General features: G+C 38.4%; 1 protein-coding gene across 1 annotated transcript in view; it reads right to left on the reverse strand.

Moving 5' to 3' along the window:
- LOC111151723 (protein phosphatase, Mg2+/Mn2+ dependent 1E) overlaps positions 1-22,662 on the reverse strand; it is a 209,493-nt gene that overhangs the window by 20,007 nt on the left and 166,824 nt on the right. Inside the window, exon 2 of the mRNA XM_022509886.1 lies at positions 3,204-3,322. Within this exon, the coding sequence (XP_022365594.1) occupies positions 3,204-3,322 (119 nt within the window). The remainder of the gene's footprint in view (positions 1-3,203; positions 3,323-22,662) is intronic.

Genomic DNA, 22,662 nt, shown 5'->3' on the forward strand with positions numbered 1-22,662 from the left:
GCACTGGCAGACAGAATGGCAGGCAGAGGCAGAGGGAGAAGCAGGCTCCCTGATGAGCAAGGAGCCCGATGTGGGACTCGATCCCAGGACGCTGGGATCATGACCTGAGCCGAAGGCAGCTGCTTAACCAACTGAGCCACCCAGGCATCCCTTCTTTGTCCTTTTTTAGAAGATAGTTCCTTGACAATCTTAATCTCTTTCTTAGGTTAAGTTTGTCAATTTTTATTTTTCTAGAAAACACCCAGGTTTTCAGATTTATTTACACAAAGTTTTCATAATTCTTTTAATTTCCTCTGGAATGCCTTGGGTGGCTCAGTTGGTTAAGTGTCTGTCTGCCTTTGGCTCAAGTCATGATCCCAGGGTCTTGGGATTGAGTCCCACATGGGACTTCCTGCTCACAAAGGAGCCTGCTTCTCCCTCTCCCTCTGCGGCTCTCCCTGCTTGTGCTCTCTCTTTCTCTGACAAATAAAGGCTTTTTTAAAAAAAACTCTTTTAATTTCCTCTGTGTTAGTGACAATTTTCCCCTTCTTGTTTTTAATTTTTACATTGGGATATTTCAAATTGATTTTAGGTTGTCTGAAGAGGAGTTATATCTGCCAAACTAAATTTGTACCGAGAGATACAAGGTTGTTTAGCAAACACTCTGGTAGAGATGACATAAACATGAAAAGAACTTTAGCTTAAGAATTTTTTTTTAAGTCTATTTTTGGAAACAACTGAGAGGCAAAGGCATTCAGTGGGGACTTGAGTGCATTGAAACCAGCGGTGCAGGCTTTACCCAGCATGCTCCTCTCCCATTCTGCCATACCGGATAAACCCGGTCTGCCCCCCACCCCCAGTCTCCTCAGTGCAATTCAAACTATTCAAACTGAGGGATTTGGGTTAAAGAGATTAAGGATTTGCAAAGAGTTAGAATTACAATAGATCATTCTGAATCACAACCCTGGCAAGGAAACAACACTGGGTAATCTCTTGAAAAAACAGAAAATCAGAATGACCAATGATACCACCAAAAGAAAAAAAAAAACCTCTTCATTTCACTTTGCTATCTTATGGGGGTTCAGTTCTAAAGCAGGCATGCAGGGCTACACTCCAGTCTTGCTACGTTAAGTATTCTCCTTCTGCAGGGAGTGTAGAACACCAGTATATAAATAATTGCTGCTTGAAATGGAAAAATAAAATAAAAAAGGGTGTGAAAAAAGAGAAAATTGTCCCCAGTAACAATCCACCCCCTCGCAGCTGTAAATTACTCATTAGTCGTTAATGTCACTGTACGAGCTGGAGCTGAGTCAGCCGCCGCCCAGGCTGCAGTGAAGCCGAGTTCGTCTCCCTCATCTTTCATTACAGGGCTTTCACGCCATGCATCAGTACCGGAGGAAAGACCAATGCTTTGTAGCAGGAATTCCATCCAAGTTGACTCTAGAGCAATTTGGTTCCAAGCGAATCAATTACTCTTAGTAAAAACAAGAGAAGGAATTCCTTTCTTGCCAATTTTCTATCAAAAATGATCTAGAAAAAAAATGATCCAGAAAGAGAGAGGAAGAACAGATATATTTACTTTTATATCTGCCTCAAGTTCTCTGGGATCTCGTTATTCTTATTCATTAATATATGCTCTGTTCCTTATGCACCATGTTTAAAGGCAAATGCTTAAAATAGAACAAAGTGAAATATTAAAATTCATTAACAATTTTGAGTAGTAATTCCTAATTTTTTAAAAAGATTTTATTTATTTATTTGACAGACAGGGATCACAAGTAGGCAGAGAGGCAAGCAGAGAGAGAGAGGGAGAAGCAGGCACCTTGCTGAGCGTGGAGCCCTATGTAGGACTCTATCCCAGGATCCTGAGATCATGACCTGAGCCGAAGGCAGAGGCTTAACCCCCTGAGCCACCCAGGCACCCCAGTAATTCCTAATTTTTACAAAAATTGCTATTTCCTTAGATCCTGTCAAATATGTATAAGCCTAATATGTTAATAAATATGCCTTCATTAATAAAGCCTCTTAGGAGCGCTTGAGAACCTCAGTGGTTAAGCATCTGCCTGGGCTCAGGTCCTGATCCCAGGGTCCTGGGATCAAGCCCACGTCGGGTTCCCTGCTCCTCAGGGAGCCTGCTTCTCCCTCTCCCTCTGCCTGCCGCTCCCTCTGCTTGTGCTTTCTCTCAAATAAATAAAATCCTTAAAAATAAACAAACAAATAAATGAATGAATAAATAAATAAAGCTTCTTAATTTGCCTGGAAGAAAGATGTACAGTGATCCATGCAATTAAATCACATGTTACATAGTTGTCATGTAGAACTCTCCTTATTTATTGGTAGAAATAAAATTTAATAGGGGCACCTCGGTGGCTCAGTGGGTTAAGTCTCTGCCTTCAGCTCAGGTCATGATCCCAGCTTTCTGGGATCGAGCCCCGCATCATCGGGCTCTCTCCTCAGCAGGGACCCTGCTTCTTCCTCTCTCTCTGCCTGCCTCTCTGCCCACTTGTGATCTCTGTCAAAAAAATAAATAAAAAATCTTTTAAAAAATTAATTAATGAGAAGTTTTGTTACAACTGATTTAATTTTTATATGATTTTTTTTACTTGGATTCTTAAAGGTAAGCTAAATATTTGAAGTATGTCTTGCTCAAACTCTCTCCCCTCCCTCTCTCATCTTTTCTGTTGTGTCTTCACACTTCTCACTTTACTCTTTCCACTTATCTAGGCATTTTATTTATTCTGTTAATATTCTGATATTATCAGACCATATTCTGATAATAGTTATATTAATCTCTTGCTCCAATTATATTTTCAAAATATACCTGTATTTTTCTTTTTCCCTCCTTTTTTTTTTCATTTTAAAGACTGTATTTATTTATTTGTCAGAGAGAGAGAGGGCATGAACGAACACAAGCAGGGGGAGCAGCAGGCAAAGGGAGAAGCAGGCTCTCCCCCAGGGGAAGGAGCCCAATGCGGGTCTCAATCCCAGGACCCTGGGATCATGACCCGAGCAGGTGCTTAACCGACTGAGCCACCCAGGCGTCCCTTTTTCCCTCCTTTTATTGACGAGTTTGAAATACATGCATTTTTTTCTCTTGCTACCACTATAAAATCAACAAGTGGGTAAACATAATTAGATTTCATATGTGTAGACATTCTCTGTGGGTTACTATACATGAGAATATTTTAATATTTTTAAACAAATAATGTAGAAAAGGTACTCACCCACAGTCCCTTCTGTGCCATCTGTTTCCTTTGGGATATAATGTGCAGAAAGATCACTCTGAAGGACTTCGTCTGATGTGGCTCTGGCTAAAGCAGCAGCCAAAAAGGAAGGGCAATTACTGAAATAAAAAAGGCCTATTTCAGTAAGAATTAGGAAATAATACACTTGATATTATTACCAATTATTAACATATCTGTCTCAAAACAAAATTGTGTCTTTAAACACTATTCAACACATATTTATTGAGTGCATATTATGTGCTATACACTCTACCTTGGCTCTGGGTATACACTGGTGAGTAACACAGACATGGCCTCTGACCCAGTAGGGCTTAAAATCTAGTTAGGGAGACAGATGATAAATAAGTAAACAAACAGGACACAACTTAAAATTGGGATGTTTTATAAAAGAAACAAACAGGGTACAGAATTATAGAAGGGGGATGGTCAGGAATCCATATCTTGAAGGATAAGAAAGATTCGGTTCTGTGGATGGGAAGCTGGGAGAGAATATTCCAGGCAGAGAAAACAGCATGTATACAGATCCTTTCTGAGAGCCTGGTATGTGTGAAGAACTGAAAAAGCCCAGAGAAGATGAAGTATGGTGGATAAAGAGGGAAGATAGCAGGGAATAAGGTCAGAGGGACTGGCAACAGCCAGTTATACGAACCATATAGATCATGGAAAGGAAAGTGATTTCACTCAAAAGTGCACTGGGAAGCTACTGAAGGTTGTGAGCAAGAGTATGCCATACCCAGACATATTAATTAAAATATGACTTTGACTGCTGTGGTAAAGGAAATCGGAAAGAATGAGGAGGGTGGCCAATAAGGAGATTGTTGTAATCCAGGTGAAACTGAAAAAAAAAATTAGTATATTCTAAAAAAAGAAAATACAGAACTTGCTGATTATTAGAATATAGAAATAAAAGAAAAGAATTAAGGCTGAGTCCTGGGTTTTGGTCTGAGCAACTAGATGAATGGTGGCATCATTCACCTAGACGGAGAAACCAGGAAAAGAACAGGTTTGTGGAAGCAAAGGGTATAGAAGAAAACAAGAGTTAATTTTAAAGCATATTAAGTTGGAAATACCTTTGAGATACCCTAATGAAGGTATCAATGAAGTGAAAGTTATTAGACATTGTAGTGTGGAGCTCAGAGATGATAGGAAATTTGGAAGTCATCAATGTATGGATGATATTTAAAACTACTGAAATAGACTGCATCACATAGGAAGAAATTATAAAAAGAGAATTGCCTCTTGTTTTCCAAACCCTTTCAGAATAGGAAAGTTATCTCATGCTTCACCACTGTATGTTGGGGAGTTCTAGGAAGGGTTTAGTTTTTTTTTTTAAGATTTTATTTATTTATTTGACAGATCACAAGTAGGCAGAGAGGCAGGCAGAATGGTGGGGGGCGGGGAGCAGGCTTCCCTCTGAGCAGAGAGCCTGATGTGGGGCTCAATCCCAGGACCCTGAGATCATGACCTGAGCCAAAGGCAGAGGCTTAACCCACTGAGCCTACCAGGTGCCCAGATAGTTTTCTTCTTTTAGTCACCACATTTTTATATCAAGTGGAATTATACTGAAGGAGCTTTCATCAAGAAATTGTACCCAAGGAATCTCACCTGCACTTGACCTCACTGAGTTCCTAAACCTTTAGCCTGAGCCTGAGGCCATTAAGGGATGGAACTTTGGGAGACTTTATGGGGGGTGGGAGTTAGGGGAGTGTATTTTATATGTGTGAAGGATGTGAATTATGTGGCCAGAACAGACATGGCAGGGGCACCTGGGTGGCTCAGATAGTTAAGCAGCTGCCTTTGGCTCGGGTCATGATCACCATGTCCTGGGACTGAGCCCTACAGCATCAGGCTCCCTACTCAGTGTGGTGTCTGCTTCTCACTCCCCCTGCCCTTGTGCTCTCACTTGTTTTCTCTCTCTCTCAAATAAATAATTAAAATCTTTTAAAAAATAAAATTAAAATTAAAAAAATAACAGATTTGGCAGATTGTTTTTCTAAAACAGGCCACAACAATATTCTCGTAGCTGGTACAGCTGCTTTGGTAGTTCCTTAAAAATGCTGAAGTTCTTACATAGCCCAGCAATTCCCCTTACATACATCAACACAAAAACATGTACCTGAATGTTCATGGCAGCATTATTCATAATAGCCAAACAGTAGAAACAACCAACCAACCAATCAACTGATTATGGATAAATAAAAGCAGCACATTCATACATGCTACAATGTGGATAAACCTTAGAAATAATATGGCAATAGAAGCCAGTCACACAACTTCTAAGCCTGAAATCACAAGGGATCAGCCTCTGATCCCAGAGACACAGCAGTCCACACTAGAAACATAAAGCCTGTGCACAGGAGCCCAGTGAAAGTAGCCCAGTTAACAAACACCTTGACCTTACTTTCTTCCCATCTTCTTAACTTCTGCTAGTGCCTTCCACAGGGGAAGCAAACTGAAAAACAGGGAACAAAGAAGGCACCCAGGACAAGAATCAAAGCTGAGATGTATAGGGAGTGGTTTAGGGAAGAAAAGAAAGTTATCTAGTACAGTGGTTAAAAAATTCATTTTCAGTGAAAGTTTACCTTTCCACATATCACACAAGTGAGATTATATTTAAAAGTCTGACCATTGGAAATGAAATTAGATAAAGGAAGAAAGGACTTCATGTGCCTCTTAGGCAAGGGAGGGAGTAAGATGGTAGGTAGAGGTAATTCTTAATGTCTTTTTGATATTTTCTATGTTTACCAAATTCTCCTTATAAAACAAACACTAAGTTTGAAATAAAAGTTGAGATTTAATAAAATGGTTAAAAAAAAAAAAAGCCAGTCACAAAAGACCACATACTCTATGATTTCATTTATATAAAAAGTCCAGAATAGGCAAACCTACAGAAACAGAGTATAGCAGCAATAGCCTAGGGCAGAGAGGTGAGTTGAATAGGGAGTAACTGCTGATGGGTAGGAGGTTTCTTTTTGCAGTATGAAAATGTTCTGAATCTTGGATTGTAGTTAGTGATGGCTAAACAATTATGAATGTACTAAAACCACTGAACTGTGTACTTTAAATGGGTAACTTTTATGCTGTGTGAATTACATCTCAATAAAGATGTTCAAAAAATCATTGACTTTGTTAAGAACATTGAATAGTGGAGGTGAAAATAAGATCAGAATGGGTAAGTGGGAGGCAAGGAGGTGTGGCAATAACTGAAAGGGCATTTGAGGACAGGGCCGGTTCTTATTTTGGCATGGTATAGAATGTGACCTTTTACTAAATGAAATAATCTAGTAGAGAAAGACTAAAGATAATGCAGGAAATGGGGTATGACCAAAGGAGTGAAGCTCCTGAGAAGGCAGGAAGAGGAGAGATCCAAAACATATCTGGAAATTGCTGACCTTTGATAGCATAAGGAACATTTCACCAGTTGGAAAAGAAAGGAAGAAAATGGATAAAGATGCAGGGAGGTTTCTAGATTTCTTAGTAGGAAAATCAGAGAGTTCCCATCTAAAGGTTTGCGTCAACAGTAGCTTATTGAGGCTTACAGTGTTTGAGGCACTGTTCTGGTGCTCAGGATACAAAAGACCAAAAAAGACAAAAACTCCTGCCTTTGGAACACTCATGCACTGTTGGTGAGAATGTAAACTGGTACAGCCACTACAGAACACAGCATGGAGGGTCCTCAAAAAATTAAAAGAGATCTCATACAACCTAGTAATTCCATCTCTGAGGATTTACCCAAAGAAAGCCAAAACACGGATTCAAAAAGATATACATAGCCTTATGTTTGTTGTAGCACCATTTACAACAGCTAAGATAAGGAAACAACCTAAATGTCCATCCACAGATGAACGGATAAAGAAGGTGTGGTATATATACAATGGAAAGTTAGCTATAAAAAAGAATGAAATCTTGCCATTCACGGTAACATGGATGGACCTAAGTGAAATAAGTCAGAAAAAGGACCATATGATTTCACTTATTATGTGGGATCCAAAAAACAAATGAACAAACAAAAAAACCAGAAATAGACTCATAAATACAAAGAACAAAGTAGTGGTTGCCAGTGGAGAGGGAACTGGGAAGGGGTGAAGGGGATTAAAAGGTACAAACCCCCAGTTATAAAATCAGTGTCATGGGGATGAAAAGTACAGCATAAGGAATACAGTCAATATTGTACTAAATTTGTATGGTGACAGATGGGTTACTATATGTGGCGAACTTTTCATAATGTATAATTGTTGACTCACTGTGTGGTTTACCTGAAACTAACAACTATACTTTTAAAACAAAAGCAAAAATAACCCATCTCTGGAGCTTCCATTCTGGAGAATGGCTTCTCAATGAAGTATAGGGTTAGATCAGTAGTTCCCAAACTTTTACAGGCATCAGCATCAAGGCTTGTTAAAACACAAATTGCTGGGCCCCATCCCCAGAGTTTCTGACTCGCTAGGTCTTAAGTATGACTTCAGAATTTTCATTTTTAACAAGTTTCCAGATGAGGTGCATGCTGCTGGGCTAGGGACCACACTGTGAGAACCAGTGGGTCAGGTTATCAACTGGGTGGTGAGGATACACGTATATGGGGCAGGAGGGATGAAGAGAAAGTAGGTATGAAACAGTCATGTCAGAGAGTAGGACTGTCACTGCTAAAACACTGAGACAATTTTTAAATAAAACCAGTCTTTCTGGTTGTACAATTTTCTCCATCTATGTCCATGAGCTGGAAAATGTGTTGGTAAAAAAGAACTAATTCATTAAGGTTTGGGATTTTGCAAGGTGAGTATTAACAGGTGAAGAAGAAACACTGAAATTTAGTATCTTTTTAAGCATGTGATTACAGTGTTAGACCATGAACGTTAAATGGGTTAAGAAAGAACAGACATGAATGGTAAATCAGGTGGTCTAAATGTAATTAAACAACTAGTGGGAGTACTTGGGCACACAACCTAGAAAGATGAAGTTTTGTAGTCTGAGAATAGGATGCTTGTGTATGGGATTTTTGGATCCAGAGCAGTATTTGTGGTAATAAGGTTTAGGTGAGACCAAGAAAGTGAGTGGTTGAGTGTTCAGAAACAAATAAAATGGCAACGTTTATATTTGAAGTCCTCAAGGGTAAAAAAAAAAAAAAAAAAAAAAAAGGAAAATTATCATTATCATCATTCATCAGTATTTTTCAAATTGTAGGTTACAAACCATTAGTGGTTAATGAAATGAATTTTATAAATGTGACCAGCAATTTTTTTTTTTAAGATTCTATTTATTTACTTGAGAGAGAGAGAGAGAGCACAAGCCAGGCTGGGGGTAGAGGGTCAGAGGGAGAGGAAGAAGCAGGCTCCCCACTGAGCAGAGAGCCTGAAGTGGGGCTCGATCCAAGTCACCCTTTTTTATTTTTTTTTAAGATTTTTTTTTTAATTTATTTATTTGACAGGCAGAGAGGCAGGCAGAGAGAGAGGAGGAAGCAGGCTTCCCACTGAGCAGAGAGCCCGATGAGCAAAGAGCCCGATGCGGGACTCGATCCCAGGACCCTGGGATCATGACCTGAGCTGAAGGCAGAGGCTTAATCCACTGAGCCATCCAGGTGCCCCCCAGCCACCCTTTTTTAAAAAAATAGGAACTAGGGTATATGAGGTAAGGCTAAGTACTCTGTATACACATATAAGTATATACTGAATCTTGATTATGATAATTTTTGAAAGCTATTGCCCTTTAGCAATTATGAAATAAATTGATGACATCCCTTGAAATCCAAATGCTATCCATTTCTCCTTTCATGCTAAGTTAACTGAGTTTTTTTTTTTGATAAGTTTTAAATTTTTCTTCATAAACCTAAATAAACTCTCTCAGCACTGCTTGTTTTTTAACTTTCTATCATGCTTTACTTTGACTAACTGGAGACACCCAAATATTTTGCATAAGTGGACTTTTAGTATATAGCTACAAGATTTACTTGGTCCTTTTGTTTCAAAATTTATATTAAAATTACCTAAAAACCTCTATTGTAATCATATTCCCTAGAATTCCTCCTACTACCAAAGAAGAAAAAGACATCTTTAGTGTACTTAGTAAAATGCCTAGAATCTAGGTTCACCAAAGGTAAGAATGTGAAAATTTTAAAGAATAAGGGAAGAACCATTAGTCTCATTAATGTGTCACCTGCAATACATTTTTAGTCACAGTTAATGTAATTTTTTACTTTTTGTCAGACAGAATGAAAATATTTTCAGTGAAGTAGGGAGGAGGATTAGCTGACTAATAGCTAGATATAAAACATCTAGCTAGACACTTCACCCACATCAGCTATCTCTACCTGTCAGAAAGCTGTAACACTTAGCATGAATAAGTTCTTATGATTTTGACTGAAATCAAAGTGACTATTTCTGAAAAATCAGAATTGCAAATATATTTTAAAACAGTCACATCAGTGAATATTTGATACAAGTCAAATAAAAGCTTATCATTAGAGCTTGTCATTCTAAAGAGAATTACCAGGAATAACTAACATGATAATAACATAGTAAACTGCTTTCTTTCATCATTTCTCATACAGCCTGGACAGAAGCATTTACGATGCTGATGCATGAAGGTCTCAAAGTTTGGCAAATGTATTGCAGAGTGAGTACCAGAGAATGGCCAAAACTCACAGCAGTTTGTAGAATTGTGGTTAAAATTGTTATTACCTTGAGAACATTGCTGAAGTAGAGTAGGATTCAACTTTTTTTTTTAACTTTTGCAGTGTGTGTCATTTTAAGAGACTGGCTCTTTTAAAGTCAAATTAATCATATTAAGGCCCTCAAATACAGTCCAAGAAAGATCCTTTGCTATTTATATATGTTAACAGATATTTCTGAAGTGCTTTACCATTCCTATCTTCAAGCAATTCACATCCTGAGAACAAAAGGAAATGTGTTTTCATGCATACCAATTTATTACTTTCTTGTTTGCTTAGGCATCAAAGTATAGACTTTATATATTCATAGGTAAAAATAAATCCTTGTCTAGTTTAAATCTAAGCCATTCATAAACGATATTCATAGCTTTGTACAATGTTGAAATATCATTAATTAGGGGTCCATTCAGTTTTAATTCCAAGTTTAGTCACATAAATAAATCATGCCACTTCATTAAAGCTATTTATGTTAATGGATGCATATTTGAACTTCTGTGTATAGTGACTTTCTCAATGTTATGTACTGTAAGGCAAAAATCCAGACTGTCAAGCTTCATAAGCTGAACTCTGTAATCAATTCTTGCAGTGAGTCTACTAGTTAGGAAAGAATCCTTCAGATATTGTGTTGCTTGTTTTCTTAAAGACCCATACATATACAATAAACCAAAAAAATATTGTCATCAACTGGTTATGAAGTTTAATATTTCAAACAAGAGAGTACTATTTCCTACCTGTTTAAAAATACTTATTTACAAGAGCTTATTCTCCTATCTCCATTCTATAGGCCGACAAGAGTCCAATCTACATTTTCCAAAGAAAAGGAGTCAGACTGGAACTGAATCTGAAAGGTAGCTTTCTTCTAGCACTGTATATCACCATCTTGGTACAGAGCAGAAAACACAATAAATTATTTCGGCATAAAAACATTTACTTTGCATTCATTTTCAAATACCATGCATAAATAAGTCCCATTAGATGGACAGGATAGTATTTTAGATCTTTTTCTAAGTTGACTTGTTAGTACCTTCCACACGCATATTGAGACAATATACATTTTAAGGCTGCAAACTGAATTCTCATTATAAACCAGGCTAGGAAGCATTTTCATCACAATGCCAAACCTACACAACCCTAAAGACATTATTAGATAAATTAGAGGTTTAAAAGTACATCCTTCCTGACACTGGCAATGTGGGTGTTGGCACAGCACCCACAGCTGTGTTTCAGCAGTCTTGGCAAAGCACTGCTAAGGTAAAAAAAATTCTTGAAGGTGGGAAGTTTCCATCAATTAACTTTGAGAGACTTGTCTAGAGCAGCCTCATCTCAGCCCACATGTTATGATGATTCTGTCTGCTCAGTATACCCTTGCTAGGGTGACAGTCACTTAAATGTTGAATTTCTGATTACCAGCACCCCCCCCCACACACCACCAAGTTAATCATATGTATTTTAAATCTAGAATAACACATTAAACTAAAACTAAAAAGGCAAAGTCTCCACCTGACTTGGTATTCTTTTTCTTAGTGAACTAAACAGTTAAAATTAGGGCTGCATTTTTTCCTCTGTAAGCTATTTTCTTTACTTCTATAGCAACCTCGAGGAATGCCACCTGGAGTCAACGGGTTGTAATGCCCACCTGACACATCACAGATTCTCCTAGTTAGCTCTTCTGAATCTAAATGATGATACCTACCAAATGACTAGTTCCTGCAGTTCTGAGTTTGGGGTTCTCACAACAGAAATCTCAGTTCCTACTGCTGCTTTCAGTGTAATCATAACAGCCATTTGTTCACACTGACCAGGCTGACATTCAAGCAAAAACAACAGTATCCTAAGTTTTCTGTGAACAGCAATCTAGGTGCTACACAATGACTTACCCAAGGTCAAAATACCACTAGGACCACAAGACCACAGAAAGAAGAAAGTTTAGCAGTAACTTGTCTTTCTTGGGATCCTTCCTCTCTGACCAAAAGGAATTTAAACAGCACAAATTTACTGAAACTTGTCAATACAACTAATGTGAACTTCCTGTTGCTAAAACCTACAGTCTCTTTTCCCGTCCAACTCATTGAAGAGCTAAGTGACTGGCTCCTATCCACTCATCACGCCCTCCACTTTGATAAACTTTCTTCTCTAGGCTTCTAGATCATCGCACTCTCTTATGTAACCCTTAGGATTCTGTCTTCTCAGTCTCCTTTGATGGTTCTTTCTCTCCCCCCTGCATGTGTAATTCCTCTCATTATTGTAAATCTTTTCCTTTTTGCATAGCCTTTATACGTTTCTAATATACTACACGCATTTCTTATTATGTTTATTGTTTATGTCTCCATTCCTCTTCCCACCTGACTGCAAATGTTTTTATCTGTTTCTGGTGATTGATGTCTAATGCCCAGATCAGTGTCTGGCACACAATGACCAATATTTGCTGAATGAATAAACTTCTGTTTTCCGATTTATACATGTTTAAGCCATTCTCTAACTCCTTAGAATGAATGTTCCTTAAGAGAAGAAAGTCAATACATTTATGAAAGAGTGTTCCATTTAACAATGCTGAAGTCTTACATGTAGGCTATGAAACAGGCTGGTATCAGTAAACAGGTGATAACCATTGGCAAAAAGGAAATTATGGTTATATTTACACTTTTTTTTTTTTGTATTTATTTGACAGACAGATCACAAGTAGGCAGAGAGGCAGGCAGAGAGAGCGGAGGAGGAGGAGGCAGGCTCCCTGCTGAGCAGAGAGCCCGAATGCGGGACTTGATCCCAGGACCCTGGGATCATGACCTGAGCCGCCGAAGGCAGAAGCTTTAACCACTGAGCCACCCAGGCGCCCCCATATTTACACTTTTGTTGTCAACTCAAACAGTTTGTGCCAACACCTCACTTATCTTAGACTTTAGTCCCTCTCATTAGGAGATAATGTATTTAAACTTCAAAAGTATTTATAGCTTTTTAATAGGAATTCTACTTCAATTTTTTTTTAAAGATTTTATTTATTTATTTGACAGAGAGAAATCACAAGTAGGCAGAGAGGCAGGCAGAGAGAGAGGAGGAAGCAGGCTCCCTGCTGAGCAGAAAGCCCGATGTGGGGCTTGAACCCAGGACCTGGGATCATGACCTGAGCTGAAGGCAGCGGCTTAACCCACTGAGCCACCCAGGCGCCCCTCTACTTCAATATTTTGAAACAATCGACCAGTGTTAAGAAAGCAAGGAGTAGTAGGGCAACCCTGAACTTGCCTCATCCCTCAAACACAGCTAGATCAACATCAAATCATTTTGAACAACTAAGAAATCGATCTGAGGATTAAGAAAACTGCACACTTGGAGGGAGAATGTGGCAGATACAAGGTCTGGAGATGTGACCTGGGGGAGAGAAAAGCCACAGTGCCACAGAAGGGAAGAAGCCCTTTTCCTGGAGAGAAGTCAGGGAGAAAGGGCGAGAACAGGAGAGAGAGCAGGATGTAGGGTTCCAGAAGACACTGTAGTGTGGGCGTTCCCTAGGTCACACTGGGAGAGAATACTCCCCTTCTTGGAGTACATTTGGAAAAGGGTATTTTGCGTCTCCAACGACGAAAGGCCCACTGAGCATCATTGAGCACTGTTTCAACAGCAGGGGACAGAGGAGAGCAGAGGACAGATGACCTGGTCACAGCTTTTCACAGTGCTTCATTCATCATAGATGACAGCCACCATGTGTGTGCCATGTGGCTTCTTTTCTGGGACAGAACAGTGTGAGGTACAGCACTGCAGGGCTCTCCCTGGGGGAGGGGAACGGGTCCACACCTTGTCAGGTCCTTTAAGATTTGGAGATTTGAATCCCAGTCCATGGCAAGAGGTAAAACATAGGAGAACTATGGTGCTGGGCATGCCCAAAGTCAGGCACAGACAGGTTGAGGTCAGGGATCTGACGGAAGCCTGGGCCACAAGAGGGGAGACTGTTTGCTTTTCTGTGAGGACCTCCTGAACAGCAGTGGCCCCAAGATCCCCTGTCTAGGATGAGAGGGCAGGATGATGCCATCTTCCACCCCCGCTTAGTCCCCCAACTCCCAGCAAGTACCAGAAAGAAACATAGTGCCTTTAGTGGAGGCTGGAGTCACTTATACCAAACCTTGCACCTCTGAGCCTGGACAGGGGCATCTTACTAAGGCAGGTCTAACTGGGAGCCAGCGCAGTGGGCTTCTCCCTCAGAAGAACAACACAGGCCCCTCCATGTACCAAGTCTACTGATCACAGAGTGCTTCAAAGCCTCAGCTCTAGTTCTGGTGGAAATAGGACCAGGCTTTATTTTTTTATTTTTTTATTATTATTTTACATATATATTTTTTTCTTTTTAATTTGGAATCAGGCTTATAGTTTTTTGTTCATTTGTTGGTTTGTTTCCTTTTCTCATTTTTTTGGATGAGACTTTTTTTTCCCCCCTCTTTTCTTTTTTCCTTCTTTCTTTTTTCTTTGGACTCAAGCTTACAGTTTCTTTTCTCCCCCGTGCCCCCAAATCGGGCTTATCTTAACAAATCAAAGCACATCTAGTTAAAGATCCGAACACTCCCCACTGCAAGCAAGGAGGAATTCTGTAGAGGACTGACCTGTGGGAAAGAGCAACAAAAACACAGCAACAGAGTGCACACAGCACATACCAGGAACATTTCCTGAAGCACCAGGCCCTGGACAGTGTATGACCCCTTCCTCACAAGCATGAAACAAAACAAGCTTTCATAAAAGCAAAAGACAGAAACCTAGACATAATGACAAGATGGAAGAATTCTCCCCAAAGGAAAGACCAAGTAGAAATCACACTCAGGGATTTTCTCAAAATAGGTATAAGCAATATATCTGACAAAGAATTTAGAACAACAGTCATAAGAATATTAGCTGGGCTTGAAGGAAGCAAAGAAGACACTAGAGAAACCCTGGCTGCAGAGATAAAAGACCTAAAAACTCGTCCCGCCAAAATAAACAATACTGTAACTGAGAAGTAAAACCACTGGATGTAATAACAATGAAGATGGAAGAACCAGGGGATCAAACAGGTGATACAGAAGATAAAATTATGGAAAATAATGAAGATGAAAAGAAGACATAAAGAAAACATATTAGATCACAAATACAGACTTAGGGAACTCAGCAAATCTACAAAGCGTAATAAAATATTTATCAAAGGAACCCTAGAAGGAGATGAGTAGAACAAGGGGCAGAAGGTTTATTTAAACAAATTTTGGCGGAGAACTTTCCTAATCTGGGGAAGGAAACAGGTATTCAAGTCCAAGAGGCACAGAGAGCTAACCTCAAAATCAATAAAAACAAAATCAATAAAAACTAAGACATATCATGGTGAAACTTGCAAAATACAAAGATAAAGAGAAAATTCCAAAAGTAGGTAGGGACAAAAGATCCTTAACCTACAAGGGCAGACATGAAAGGTAGGCAGAAGGCCTGTCCACAGAAATTTGGCAGGCCAGAAGGGAATGGCCTGATATATTCAACATGCTGAATGGGAAAATATGCAGCCAAGAATACTCTATCAAGTAAAGCTGTCATTCAGAATAGAAGGAGAGATAAAGACTTTCCAAGACAAGCGAAAACTAAATGTGTTCATGAACACCAAACCACCTTTATAAGAAATTATTAAAGGGGACACTTTGAGCAGGAAAGAGACCAAAAGCAACAAAGACTAGAAAGAAATCTACAGGGACAGCAACTTTACAGGTAATACAATGGCACTAAATTCATATCAATCAATATTTACTCTGAATATAAATGGACTAAACGTACCAATTGAAAGACATCAGGTGTCAGAATAGATTAAAAAAAAAAAAAAGACCCACTGGTATGCTGCTTACAAGAGACTTATTTTAGACCTAAAGACATCTCTAGATTGAAAGTAAGGAAGTGGAGAACAATCAGTCATGCTAGTGAACATCAAAAGAAAGCTGGAATAGCCCGATTTAATAGCAGACAAACTAGATTTTAAACCAAAGACCATAATAAGAGATGGAGAAGGGCACTATATCATAATAAAGATGTCTATCCAACAAGATCTAACAGTTGTAAATATTTATGCCCTCAACTTGGGAGCAGCCAAATATATAAATCAAATAATAACAAACTTAAAGAAACTCACTGATAATAATAGAATAATAGTAAGGGGGGAGCCTGGGTGGCTCAGTGGGTTAAAGCCTCTGCCTTCAGCTCAGGTCATGATTCCAGGGTCCTGGGATCGAGCCCCACATCGGGTTCTCTGCTCAGCAGGGAGCCTGCTTCCTCCTCTCTCTCTCTGCCTACTTGTAATCTCTGTCAAATAAATAAAAATAAAATCTTAAAAAAAAAAAAAAGAAGAATAGTAAGGGACTTTAACACCCCACTTACACCAATGGACAGATCATCTAGGCAGAAGATCAACAAGGAAACAGGGGCTTTGAATGACACACTGGACCAGATGGATTTCACAGATACATACAGATACATTCACACGAAGTATCAGAATACACATTGTTTTTGAGTGCACATGGAACATTCTCCAGAACAGATCACACACTATATCACAAATCAGGCCTCAACCACTACAAAAAAATTGAGATCCTATCCCATGCATATTTTCAGACCATAACCCTATGAAACTTGAAGTCAACCACACAAAAAAATTTGGAAAGACCACAAATACATGGAGGTTACTAAAGAATTAATGGGTTAACTACTAAAGAATGAATGGGTTAACCAGGAAATTAAAGAAGAAATTTTTTAAAAATGGGAGAAAATGCAAATGAAAACAGGACAAAGGCAGTCATAAGAGGGACGTATATAGCAATACAGGCCTTCCTCAACAAGCAAGAGAAGTCTCAAATAACCTAATCTTACACCTAAAGGAGCTGGAAAAAGAAGAGCAAATAAAACTAAAACCAGCAGAAAAGAAGGGAAATAATTAAGATTAGAGCAGAAGAAAATGATATAGAAATTAAAAAAAAAAAAAAAAAAAGAACAGATCAACAAAACTAGGAGCCGGTTCTTTGAAAGAATTAACAAAATTGATAAACCCTAGCCAGACTTATCCAAAAGAGAAAGGACCCAAATAAATAAAATCATGAATGAAAGAGGAAGGATCACAACCAACTTTGCGGAAATACAAATGACTAAGAGAATATTATGAGCAATTATATGACAAAAATATTGAACAATCTGGAGGAAACAGATAAATTCCTAGAAACATATAAACTACCAAAACTGAAATAGGAAGAAATAGAAAATTTAAACAGACACATAACCAGCAAAAAAACTGAATCTGTTATCAAAAATCTCCCAACAAACAAGAGTCCAAGGCTGGATGGCTTCCCAGGAGAATTCTACCAAACATTTAAAGAATAATATCTATTCTCCTGAAGCTGTTCCAAAAAATAGAAATTTAAGGAAAACTTCCAAACTCATTCTATGAGGTCAATGTTACCTTGATTCCAAAACCAAAGACCCCACTAAAAAGAATTACAGACCAATATCCCCAGTGAACAATGATGCAAAAATTCTCAAGATACAAGCCAACAGGATCCAACAGTACATTAAAAGGATTATTCACCATGATCAAGTGAGATTTATTCCTGGGCTACAGGGGTGGTTCAATATTTGCAAATCAATCAATGTGATACACCACATTAATAAAAGAAAGGATAAGAACCATATGATCCTCTCAATAGATGCAGAAAAACCATCTGACAAAATACAGCATCCTTTCCTGCAAAAAAAAAAACCCTCAAGAAAATAGGGATAGAAGGAACATACTTCAACATCATAAGGCCATTTACAAAAGACCCACAACTAATATCATCCTCAATGGGAAAAAACTGAGAGCTTTCCCCCTAAGATCAGGAACACAACAGGGATGTCCACTCTCACCACTGTCATTCAAAACAGTACTGGAAGTCCTAGCCTCATCAAACAACAAAAAGAAATAAATCAGCAAGGAAGAAGTCAAACTTTAACTCTTCACAAACAAAATGATACTGTATGTAAAAAACCCAAAAGACTTCACCCCGAAGTTGCTAGAACTCATACATGAATTCAGAAAAGTCACAGGATATAAAATCAAGGTATAGAAATCTGTTGCATTTCTATACACCAAAAATGAAGCAACAGAAATAGAAATTAAGGAATCGATCCCATTTACAATTGCATGAAAAACCATAATATATCTAGAAATAAACCTAATCCAAGAGGTAAAGGATCTGTACTCTGAAAACTGTAAAACACTATGAAAGAAACTGAATACACAAAGAAATGGAAAGACATTCCATGCTCATGGATTGGAAGAACAAATGTTTTTAAATGTCTATATTACCCAAAGCAATCTACACATTCAATGCAATCCCTATCAAAATGCTAACAGCATTTTTCACAGAGCTTAACAAACAATCCTAAAATCTGTATGGAACCACAAAAGACCCAAAATAGCCAAAGCAACCTTGAAAAAGAACAGCAAAGCTGGAGGCATCACAATTCCGGATTGCATCTTACTATGTTTTTCAGAAGTGAATATTCTCTTCTTTGCTGCTTCCAATATGCTCTACTGTGGGTCAAATGCTATTAAACAGCATCACAGGCTACAAAGAAATCATTTGTGAAAGGAAGAGTCAGTCAATATAGCAAAATTCATTGTTGTCTTAGTTTAAGAATGCCACAACAACCCCAACCCTCAACCACCACTACTCTAGGCAGTCAACAACCATCAACATCAAGACAAGACCTTCTACCAACAGAAAGATAACAACTTGCTGAAAGTTCAGATGATGGTTAGCATTTTTAGCAATAAAGTATTTTCTTTCTTTTTTTTAAAGATTTTATTTATTTGACAAACAGAGATCAAGTAGGCAGAGAGGCAGGCAGAGAGAGAGGAGGAAGCAGGCTCCCTGGTGAGCAGGAAGACTGATGCGAGACTCGATCCCAGGCGCCCCAGCAATAAAGTATTTTCATTAAGGTATGTACCTAGGTGTTTTTTTTAGACATAATGCTATTGCACACTTAATAGACTACAGTATATTGTAAAAATAACTTTTACATGCACTGGGAAACAGAAATTTTGACTTACTTTATTGTGGTACTTGCTTTATTGTGGTGGTCTGGATCCAAACCCACAATTTCTCCAACGTATGGCTGTATTTTATTCTTAACTTCTTCCCAGCCAACAGATTGGCAACTGCAAGTTGCTCATAATACAGGATCTCTTTCCTCACATTGCTTTCTTCACATTTAAGAAAAACACAGTATATTTCCAATTCCTCATCCAGCTTCTCCTCTCCCCTTTTGTGGTACTAAACTAGACATTGAGGGGACGCCTGGGTGGCTCAGTTGGTTAAGCCACTGCCTTCAGCTCAGGTCGTGATTCCAGGGTCCTGGGATCGAGTCCCGCATCGGGCTCCTTGCTCAGTGGGGAGCCTGCTTCTCTCTCTGCCTCTGCCTGCCACTCTCCCTGCTTGTGTGTACTCTCTCTCTCTCTGACAAATAAGTAAATAAAATCTTAAAAAAAAAAAAAAGTCCATGTTTAAACTAGACATTGAGAACTTCCTGTTGGCAGCAAATGAATATTTCCAAAATTGTTTATTTTTGCTCCTCAGGGCACACCACCTCCTTTGGAGCATTTATTCTACTGGCTTTTACGGAGATCTGAAAATGTAGGCAAATTTTTCATCATTTTCTCAAACTCATTTGGCCTTTGTTACATTTGACAGCCCTTACTCAATTTTGTGATTTGGTGTTAGAGATATTCCCTACTCTTACTGAAGATGGAGTTTGCATTTTTCTACCTTTTTCCAACTGGTGATTTCTGAGAGAAGCAGACAATGTCATTTTTCTACTATTTAAAAACCTTTAGTGAGCCCTTATTTTTTTAACGGGGACTGAACTGCTTTTCAGAGAGAGTGATAATTACTCTCACAATACAGAGACAAATGCATTAACTCTATCTTGATTCTTGAGTAAACAAGATAAAATGATACTTTCTTGAAAGAATGCATATTCAATGAGTTGAGTCAAATACATTCAACTATGAAGCATTATAAATTACGGAAAGAAGTGATTCCAGAAGAAAAACTGATATGTGAGAAATCCATTCTAAACTCGGATTCTATGCTATTTAAATTTATCCTATGACCTTGTATTAGACGTTTTGCCCTCAGAATATTCTCTGTAAACTTAAAATCTTTGTTTGTAGCATGTATTTTGGGCAGAATTTAGAAATCCTATTTAAATTTACATTTTTAACAACTAAGCAATTTTGAGAGTTAATATCAAATCAGCCAAAAATTTATGAGGTGTTTATAATTCACCTTCCTCCCCCCTCAATTATTCCAAAAAGCCTAAGAAAAATTCAAGCCAGGCAAAACCTGCTGCAAGTTGGAGAGCGCTTTCTAGTCTCCATAGCTAACATATGTTCAAAACCAACTGCATTCACCCAAAATGTAAATAAGTCACTGAGGAGGAAAAGCTGTGATGTATTTCCCTACTTTATTTGTTATTATTTTTAGAGTAATCTCTATACCCAACATGGGGCTGGAACTCATGACCCCAAGATTAAGAGTCATGGGCTCCCCCAACTGAGCCAGCCAGCTGCCCTTTTCCTACTTTATTATTTTTTTTTAAAGATTTTATTCATTTATTTGAGAGACAGAGATCACAAGCAGGAAGAGAGGCAGGCAGAGAGAGAGAGAGGGAGAAGCAGGCGTCCCACTGAGCAGAGAGCCCTATGCGGGGCTCGATCAGGTCATGGAGCGAAAGGCAGAGGCTTTAACTCACTGAGCCACCCAGGCACCCCCCTACTTTATTTTAATCACACATAATTACACAGAAATTCCAACAAATGGCCTGGCAGTACTCGCTTTTTATAAATTGTGATAAAACCTCAAGTAAATTCTTAGGACAGAGGTAGGAGGGAAAATGTCTGATGTTGAAAATGGTAACAATTTATCCCTTTATTAAGACCTCCCAAACATACCAGAATTTGAAATGATGAGTTAAGATTAGATAAACAAGTTACTTCTCAATGGTGTATATAAACAAAATAACATGATAACATAAAGAAATCCATCAGTGTTCTATGTATTGCTCCCTAGAACTTTCATTTTAAAAAACATGTTTTGTATAGAGAATAAGGAATGTGGAACTTTTTATTTTGCAATTCTGGGCCAGCTAGATACAGGACGCTGATTGGTATTTTTAACTTTTCTCAGTGGCCACATTTTGGTTAACAATGTACCTAGAAGTATGTAAATCAGATTAAAATTTCTTCTGGAAACACATACACAATCCAGCAGTATTTCATATGAGTTCTGTGAAAACTTACATGCAGCCAGAAACATAATAGAGGCTTTTGCTTACTTTGCTTTACTCTATGAAGTAAATAAGGAAGCAACTGCTTTTGGGTATCAAATGCTTTTTCCCTTAATATTCCACTATGAAAATTCATAAATGTACAAAAAAGTTAAAAGAATTTTACAGTCACCATTCATATACCAATTGCTTAGACTCTTCCATTAATATTTTGCTACTCATTTATCCTTTCATCAATCCACCTTACTTTTTGTTTTAAAGCAACATACAGATATTAGTATACTACCCCCCACTATTTTTTTTTTTTAAGGATTTTATTCATTTATACACCAGAGAGAGAGAGAGAGTGAGAGAGAGAGAACACAAGCAGGGGGAGAGGCAGGCAGAGGGAGAAGTAGGCTCCACGCTGAGCAGGGAGCCGGATTCGAGACTCAATTCCAGGGCTGCGGGATCATGACCTGAGCTGAAGGCAGACACTTAACCGACTGAGCCACCAGGCGTCCCTAGTATATATTTCCCTTTAAACACTTCAATATGCGGGGGGCACCCGGGTGGCTCAGTCAGTTAATGTCTGCCTTTCAGCTCAGGTTATGATCTCAGAGTCCTGGGATGGAGCCCTGTCTTGGGCTCCCTGATTACTGGGGAGTCTGCTTCGCCCTCTCCTTCTGCTCCACCCACCCATGCTCCTGATCGTTGTCTCTCTCACATAAATAAAATCTTTTTTAAAAAGTTTAAATACTTCAATGTGCATATAATTAACTAGATTTTAGTATTTATTTACAAGTTTTAGTAAAATTCACATGTAATAACATACACAAATCTTATATGTACTTTCACCAAACTTTGACAAGTCCCTATCAAGATACAGTATTATCATCATTTCTCAAGAAACTTCCTTCATTCCTTTCTAGTCAATCACCACTCCCAGTCTTCTACTGTTCTTACCTTTCTCAATCATAGATTAGTTGTACTTCTTCTTGAACCTCATATAAACAGATTCATATAACATGCGCTCTTTCAAGGCTTCTTTCACTCAGCAAAATGTTTTCTAAATACAGCCATATTCCTGTACATCAATAATCCATCACATTTTTATTACTGAGTGCTTTCCATTGTGTTAATATACTACAGTTTATTTATTCTCCTGTTGGTGGACATATGGGCTATACCCAGTTTGGGGCTATGATGAATAAAACTGCTATAAACATTCTTAAGTGAGTCATTCTGTAGACATATGTTTTCATTCTCTTGGAAACACCTAAGAAGTGGAATTGCTGGGTCATAGGGTAGGTGTATAGAGAAACTATAGATCTCTTCCCAAAATGATTATACCATTTTTACATCTCCACTGACAATGTACAGAATTCTGGTTGTTCCACATCTTCATCAGCATTTGGTGTTATCAGTTCTTTTAATTTTAGTCATTCTAGTGCCTATGTAGTGGTACCTTGTTGAGATTTTACTTTGCAA

Source organism: Enhydra lutris, unplaced genomic scaffold, assembly GCF_002288905.1.
Source record: "Enhydra lutris kenyoni isolate GAN:26980312 unplaced genomic scaffold, ASM228890v2 scaffoldscaffold26, whole genome shotgun sequence".
In the NCBI taxonomy this organism is placed as follows: Eukaryota; Metazoa; Chordata; class Mammalia; order Carnivora; family Mustelidae; genus Enhydra; species Enhydra lutris.